The 8644-nt window shown below is 47.7% G+C and overlaps 1 protein-coding gene across 1 annotated transcript in view; it reads right to left on the bottom strand.

Moving 5' to 3' along the window:
* The window catches only part of LOC118284248 (forkhead box protein G1-like), a 5068-nt gene extending 871 nt beyond the window's left edge, over positions 1-4197 (bottom strand). The window contains exon 1 of the mRNA XM_035607002.2: positions 1-4197. This exon is cut by the window's left edge and continues 871 nt beyond it. Coding sequence (XP_035462895.1) covers positions 2354-3529 — 1176 coding nt within the window. The 5' untranslated portion in view covers positions 3530-4197 and the 3' untranslated portion in view covers positions 1-2353.
* Positions 4198-8644: the final 4447 nt, after the last annotated feature.

Raw genomic sequence — 8644 nt, 5'->3', positions numbered from 1 at the left:
ATTTCTCCTTTTTTTTCATTTCTAAAATCTCGTTTTCTCGTATTTTATTTTCCGCAGGGCTTAAAAAGAGAAGTAATATCATCCTCATCCTCGTCATCTTCCTCCTGCTTCTCTTTGCTTTGTCCACATGTACGTGATGAGGATCGTGTGGCAGAGCTCAGACATCGCTGACCTGCGATCTGAGGACAAGGCCGGTCGATCAATACTCAATACTCGCGTTTCAACATATTACATATCTTTATTCAAAAACATATTTCTCTCATACGCTCACAAGGCTCTTGCTGATTTGTAAAATGCACTTTCAAGTGTAACATTGATGCTTTTCTCCGTAAACAGCCGCGAAGACGTCGATTTACAAAGTGTCCGCGCGTTCAGATGATTCGTTTCTTTAAATCTGCAAAAATTCCGATTCAAAAATCGTTCGTATTATTTTACTGTCGCTGTTTCATGTCACTTACATTTACTAAAACAAAAAAGAATTAGCTAAACCACAACGATTATTCTATCACAACATTGTGATTCACGGGATGACATGTTCAATAACCTGCAGCAAATGTGTTCAATCGTTATGAATGAATTCAATAATTTGTCTGGAGTTGGAGCTTTGAAGTTAAATTCAGTGACACTGTCGTAAATTAAATGCAAATAACATTTTAAATAAGTAAAACAAAACAAGTAACGAAAAAAAATACACAAATCCGTCTCTGTAGTTAAATCTGTCACATGTTGAAATAAAATAATGTTTCCATTATACAACAATGTGTAATATTAAAAAAAAACTGCTTCGTGTCATCACGTCAAACTTTCATATCGGTGTCAGGTGGAAGATGGCGGCCCGCGTCTTTCTGTGCACGTCAGCTGATGCATGTTTTACACAAAACATAAAATAAATAAGTTGCATATTTGTAATATGAGTTGAGATCATTTTTTTGTCTTGAAGAAAATTCGAATTTTTTTAAACTTATTTTAAAAATAAAAAAAAAGATGGTGTTTTGGAGATGCAAGTTTTTCACCTTACAACAATTATGTGTGTGTGTGTGTGTGTGTGTGTGTGTTATCCTGTTTATTGTTTGAACAATTTAAAAAGTACTAATAATAACGTAGTGGCGAAAGTTTGGGCACGTTGAGGCCTCCGTCCTCTCTGCCTCCACGGTCACTTTCAAACTTTTTACCGGGAAACCGGAGCGAAAAATTAAAAATAATAATCAGAAGAGCAGTTTGTTGGTATGGAGGCCCTCGGCGCACATGCGCAGGAGGATTTTACGCTCTCTCACACACACACACACACACACACACACACACACACACACAAACACACACACACAGAAGTCGTGTGAAGTGAAAAGGACAATCTGGGTTATTATATAGGTGATGAACAGAAAAACACAGTAAAACGATGTTTTGCATAATTTTATCAGAAGAGTTTTTGTTCCAGAAACACATTCACCCCCTCAGTTACTGTCTCATTCATTATTTTTTACATAATTTAAAGGGACAGTTTGATTTCAATCTTCAGCACTGACGGTGTTTTATAGAAGAGTTTTGGATATTTGTGTTTTGGAAGGAAACGTCTCCATAGAGTTATATTATTATTACGATTGTTATTGTTATTGTTATGATGACTATAATTCTGAGGCCTGTCCGGGGTCACACCTGAGTAGAGATATGATGTTTAGGCTTATGTTTCGTCTGGACACAACCTGATTGTCTCCGCTGATCTTTTAAGGCTTTTTAATATTTATTTAGTCACGATTCACTTATTCAAAAAGTTTTTCCAAAGAAAAGGAACAAAAGGTTTTTGATTGTCTTTTTTTCTTTCTTCTTGATTGTCTGAAAATTCATAAATAATCATTAACCCTGTAAGCCCCCCCCCCCCTCCTCCTCCTCCCTCAATACTGATGCGTCCACGCTGACAAATAGATCTTCTTTCTTTTTTTAAATACATTGTACAATAAATACAAAACATAAATAATAAAAGACTCAACGGAAGTCGAACTGAAAATCTTTGTACAAGATATAAATAGCTCGGAATATTTTCCTACTCATATATAGTTTTGTTACCTTTGGCAAAGTCTAGTTTTACAGTGACAGACGGTTCGTGCCAGAACCACGGACGGAACCACGGACGGAACCACGGACGGAACCAAGCCCGTCGCACTCCGGGGGCAGAATATGGCCCCAAAAAAACATAAACAAAGTTCCACTGTCATATATAACTATTTCTTTCGATGTTTGATATTTACCATTATGTGTTTGTTTGCCCTTAAACATGACGTCGGGTTGTGCGTCCTCGTCCCGGTGCCATGGTGGCGGTGATGGGGAGGGAGGTGGTGGTGTCGGGGGGGGGGGGGGGTCAGTTTAGGAAAGCGTTGGGAGTCACCCTCTTTTGATGGGACAGCATCCCGGGGAACCCCGCAGACACGCCCGGGGAGAAGGCCTGTAGGGAGCTGGTCCTGAGGGAGTCCGAGAGCAGCGCCTGCGGGGAGCCGCCGTACCCCGGCGCGCCCTGCTGCAGGTGCGGCGGCGGCGGCGGCGGCCCCGCGCCCCCCGGCGGGCCCGGCCCCCCCGCGGCCGCGTGCTGGGTCCCCGACACGAAGTAGCCGGCGGCCTGTCCGGAGAGCAGCCCGACCGGCGACGTGCTCATCCCGTAACCGTTCGTCAGGCCGAGCGCGCCCGCCGCCGAGCCGCCGAGCAGCGAGCGCCCCAGCTCCCCGGTGCCCAGCTGCTCCACGGCGGGCAGCAGCGAGCCGTAGCCCGCCGCCTGGTTCAGGAACCCGGACGAGGAGCCGTTGTAGTGCGGGTGGTGGTGGTGGTGGTGGTGCAGCGACAGGAAGGGCGAGATCTGCCAGTACAGCGGGTTGTTGGCCCGCTCGTTGATCCCCAGGCCGAGCGGGGCGAAGCGCAGCCCGCGCTTCATCGCCAACTTGCCGCGGGACGTGGCGGAGCGCCGGCGCAGCTTCCCGGTGGTGCCCCCGATGAACACGTCGTCGCTGCTCGGGTCCAGCATCCAGTAGTTGCCCTTGCCCGGGTCGTCGTAGTGGCGCGGCACCTTGACGAAGCACTTGTTCAGGCTCAGGTTGTGGCGGATGGAGTTCTGCCAGCCCTGCTTGTGCTCGCGGTAGTACGGGAAGTTCTTCATGATGAACTCGTAGATGCCGTTGAGCGTGAGCCGCTTCTCGGGGCTCTGCCGGATGGCCATCATGATCAGCGCGTTGTAGCTGAACGGCGGCTTGTCGTATTTGCCGTTTTTCCCGCTGCCGCCGGTGGAGTTGTGCTCCGGCGGCGCCGTGGCGCCTCCGTCCCGCTCCTCGTCGCCCGGCTTCTGCGCGTCCGGCGCCGCGGCGTCCGCCTCCGGCGCGTCCAGCGACTTCTCGGAGTCGGAGCCCGGCGAGGGGCAGAGGGTCGCCGGGATGCCGGGGGTCGCGGCGGCGGAGTCGGGTCTGTCGCACTTGGAGGAGGGCAGCAGGAGGCTCTTGATGCTGAAGGAGGAGGACCGGTGGACGGTCGGCGGCTCTTTTACATCCTCCATGCCCGGTGGCGGCAAAAAGCAGGAATAAATAATATCCCCCCCCCCCAAAAAAAGAATAAAATAATAACAACAACTACAACAACAACAACAACAACCCCAAGCTCGTGCACCTCCGTTATCCGGGCTGGAAACGAAAAGAGACAGAGAGGAGAGAGACGGGAGGGTCAGGATGAGAGGAGCATGGATGGAGGAGTGGAGAGAGAGAAGAGAGACAGAGAGAGAGAGGGGGAGAGAGAGAGAGAGAGAGAGAGAGAGAGAGAGAGAGAGAGAGAGCGTGGTGTGGATGTGGAGAAATTAGTAATTAAGGAGGTTCCGACCCGCGGCCACATCGGGGGGAGGAGGAGCTTCGTCTCCAAGTTGCCGGTTCTGTCAGCGGATCCTCTTTTCTGCTGCTTCGTCTCCGTCCGGATCCGAACCGAGACACGAACCTGTCACTTTTATCTGCTCCCTTTAATCTCCCCCTCTCTCTCTGTCGGTATTTACGCGCGTGCACGCCTCCGTTCATGTAATTGAACCGTGCGTAAAAAGAACCCAGTTCGGAGCTTGTGCGTAAAAGTGCACGGTGCCGTCAATCCGTCGGTCCGCCACTGAGCCTCCACGGCTTTGTTTGCTCAACGACAGTAATAGTTTTGAATTCATGTTGGCAAACACGGCGCGTGCACGCCCGGTGCGCGTGCGTGTGTTCATGTGTGTGTGTGTATAGTTTTTTGTGGGGGGAGGAGGAGAAGGGGGGGAACACTGTGAGCGCCGCTATTGTCTAATAATAAAAATCATTGTGCCGGACCGGAAACACACACACACACACACACACACACACACACACACACACACACACACACACACACACACTATACCCAGAGGCGGCGGGCCTGATGCTGGAACGACAGCGCCCCCAGTCGGCAGCAGTCAGAACTGCAGCATAAATATTCCTGTTTATTTTCTGAATGGTGTACCCTTATAATAATAATTATACTAATAATAATATACATTTAATGATTCAATTGAAGATTTTATCATATTAATTCTAATGTTTTTCGAGCCTTATTGAAGCTGCTTAGTTCTGTCCTCAGTGTTTTTGTTCCTGTTCATAACTTTATGTCCAATAATAAAAAAAACATTAAACACAGAAGGTTTGAAGTTAATATTAATAATTGGAATCATTATATTGATAATGAATGAACTGTGGAGGGATTCTGTGTTTTATTCCACCTGATTTCATGATTTGCTTTTGGCTTTTTCGTAACTTAACGTTTCATAGACGACTTGGAGCTGAACATGTTCATCAAGAAACTCTGTGAACCGAAGTTCTTCTGTAGTTCTGAGATCCTGTACTCGAGTTAAAGTAGCATCAATTTAATATACAAAAAATACATGTGAAATGAAAATAAGTATGAAGAATGAAAGCACTCGTTATCAAAAACATATTTCAAAGTTGTAACATTAATAATACATGAGATTTAAAACTTGAGTTCGGGATTAAAAAAATGAAAAACACAAACACATGGATGAAAACATTGATCCTGACAATCAGACGACAACGTCTGACTTTGTGATTTCTGAAGGACACATTTTCATTCATATTATTTCTGTTTATGGCTTCAAAACAAGAAGCATATTTTAAACCCTTCAAGAATATTATCATCGCAGATCATCATATTCTGTAACCCGGACCAGACATTAATAATTAATGTTGATTTAATCTGTCAATTATAGTTTCAACCTCTAATCTAAAGATTAAGAGACTCAGCGGAATTTAATTAAGGAGAAAAACAGTTTTTTTTATATTTCTCGCGTGTCGTTGATTCGTTTAAATTCAAAACAGCTAAAATCTCATCAGGTAGGTTTCAGTTTAGGTTCACAGTGACCTTTGACCTGAACAAATGAAACAAATTACATGTAAATGTTATTTGTGATTTTAAAATCACACACACACACACACACCGAACTCAGTGGTCACTGTTTGTTTTCACCCGCTGCAGATTTTGTATGACAACAGAGCTGAAATCCAGATTATACACACACACACACACACACACACACACACACACATGCACACACGGGTCTTCTTCCTCCAATCTGCTGTATGAAATCGCCGCTGTGTTTTTGCTGCCAGATGGTGTTTCAGTTTAACTGGATGTGAACCTCCAACAAAGGCAGCGTGAGCACACACACACACACACACACACACACACACACACAATATGAACCCTCGTTGAGTTTTTTTTTTTAATCAGTGTCAAACGCCGAAGTTCATCTCGAGAACATTTACATGTTTCAGACACACACACACACACACACACACACACTCAATATGTCAGAGCAGTGAGGGATGGTGGGAGTTGTAGTTGTCAGGATTTTCCCCGTTCAGGAGCTGGATTCTCCTCAGACGTCTCCTCCTCCGCCTCAAATACAGAGTCAAAAACCACAGAGATCTAAAAAATGTGACTGGATCAAAGGTCACATTTTGACTCTTCAGATAAAACACAACACTGACACGTGCACGAAGGAGACGCGACGCCCCCGACAGGCGGGCGAATGAAACGCACCCGACACACCTGAAGAGGAACGTGTCTGATGTGAACTCTGAGGAGTGAGACCACGGTTCTGTGGCCGCGACCTCTGAACTCCGGCTCCATCTCCGCTGTCAGACGAAGATCCCCAGCGTCGGGCGCCGTCGGGCTTTTTTCTCCGAGGCTCGCTCGGCAGCTGCACAGATTACGGCGCTGTTGCCAAAACAGCAGAAGTATTTATGAGCAGCTTTTAAGAGTTGGATTATCACGAGTGTGCTCTCACAAAACATGAACTTGGCTGACTCCTCGTCCACTCGCTCCCGCTGTCATAATCTCTCCATAGGACAGAAACCCCACGTGACCTCCCCGCTCTTCTTCTGCTGTTTTTTAACACCACGTCGTCCTCTCAGAGAGCTGCGACCTTCAGGACCAGAGCTGCGACCTTCGGGTCCAGAGCTGCGACCTTCGGGACCAGAGCTGCGACCTTCAGGTCCAGAGCTGCGACCTTCGGGACCAGAGCTGCGACCTTCAGGTCCAGAGCTGCGACCTTCAGGTCCAGAGCTGCGACCTTCAGGTCCAGAGCTGCGACCTTCGGGTCCAGAGCTGCGACCTTCAGGACCAGAGCTGCGACCTTCGGGTCCAGAGCTGCGACCTTCGGGTCCAGAGCTGCGACCTTCAGGTCCAGAGCTGCGACCTCCAGGACCAGAGCTGCGACCTTCAGGACCAGAGCTGCGACCTTCGGGACCAGAGCTGCGACCTTCAGGTCCAGAGCTGCGACCTTCAGGTCCAGAGCTGCGACCTTCAGGTCCAGAGCTGCGACCTTCAGCTGGATGTAGCCTCAGTCAACAGAAACTCTGTAGCCTCGCTAGAAACGTGACCACATCTGCTGTGATTGGTCCACTTGATGGTATCTCTCGTCTCTCAGGGGCGACGATCTCACCGTCCTTCGACCTCCATCCGTTCAGTGGTCGTGCACGTCGTCTTCGACGTCTTCGTCTTTTTCCTGCGTTGCAGTGATTTCAGTCAAAGTAACGAGTCGTTCGAATGTGATGAGCCCCAACTTCAACACGAGCTTCATTTTCAAACGCCCCCACGCCAACAAGCGCTCTGGCGTTGCGTCACGGCGGAGCGCACAAGTTGAAGTGTCTCGGGCCTTTCAGGGGGAACATTCCTCCAGACTTGGCACTGGCCGTCTTTTTACAGCGTGGTCTTCTGGTGCGGCGCTGTCTCAACAAACGGGTCAAGAGTTCACACTCTGTCCTGGGACGCCCCCTGGATACAGACAGAGAAGGACGACGGCCAAGCCTCCGTCCTCGAGGGAACACGTCTCCCCCACTTCGTGAGACAGTGACCTCAGCTCCGCCCGGCGACACCGCCGGTCGTGTCTTCCAGCTGCTGTCAGACTGAACGAGCGGCGCTGATCCAACCAGACTCTCCACAAACAACCATAGACAAACGAGCACAGGGATGAGGGAAGGAAGGGATGAGGGAACATAAAGATGAGGGAAGGAAGGGATGAGGGAAGGAAGGGATGAGGGAACATAAAGATGAGGGAAGGAAGGGATGAGGGAACGAAGGGATGAGGGAACATAAAGATGAGGGAACGTAGGGATGAGGGAATGAAGGGATGAGGGAACATAAAGATGAGGGGACACAGGGATGAGGGAACATAAAGATGAGGGAAGGAAGGGATGAGGGAACATAAAGATGAGGGAACGAAGGGATGAGGGAACATAAAGATGAGGGAAGGAAGGGATGAGGGAACGAAGGGATGAGGGAACATAAAGATGAGGGAACGAAGGGATGAGGGAATGAAGGGATGAGGGAACATAAAGATGAGGGAACATAAAGATGAGGGAACATAAAGATGAGGGGACACAGGGATGAGGGAACATAAAAATGAGGGAACGTAGGGATGAGGGAACATAAGGTTGAGGGAACGAAGGGATGAGGGAATGAAGGGATGAGGGAACATAAAGATGAGGGAACATAAAGATGAGGGAACATAAAGATGAGGGGACACAGGGATGAGGGAACATAAAGATGAGGGGACATAAAGATGAGGGGACACAGGGATGAGGGAACATAAAGATGAGGGGACATAAAGATGAGGGAACATAAAGATGAGGGAACATAAAGATGAGGGAACGTAGGGATGACCACCGAAATTGTGCTACTTCAGAGTGTCACGAAATTTGTGTTTATTCGTATTTTTGCATTGACTTTGTGTAACGTAATCTCATTGGGCGGAAAATTTGTGTTTGGTGTGAACACACCATTAGAAACATATGGCAGAATGTAGATCGTTGAATATTTATTCTAACATCAGAAAAAAACTGTTCAATGTTTCTGATGATTGATTAAAAATCGTCTATCACGATTCGCTAATCTCCTACAACCCGGGAAGCTTTCCTCGAGTTTTATGCCAGTAGTGTCCATAAAATAATCATATCACTGTATGAAATAATAATGTCACATTCGCCCACACACGCGTGTTCAGTTGTACTGTATATGTGGAGGAGCTCCGCGTGTAAGTGGAACTAAATGGGGAGAAGGACGGATTTATCTCCGTCAGGATTACAGATTAAATTCCCACTGAGACCAG

Source organism: Scophthalmus maximus, chromosome 10 (assembly GCF_022379125.1).
Source record: "Scophthalmus maximus strain ysfricsl-2021 chromosome 10, ASM2237912v1, whole genome shotgun sequence".
Taxonomy (NCBI): domain Eukaryota; kingdom Metazoa; phylum Chordata; class Actinopteri; order Pleuronectiformes; family Scophthalmidae; genus Scophthalmus; species Scophthalmus maximus.
This window is presented reverse-complemented; position numbering and strand designations above follow the sequence as displayed.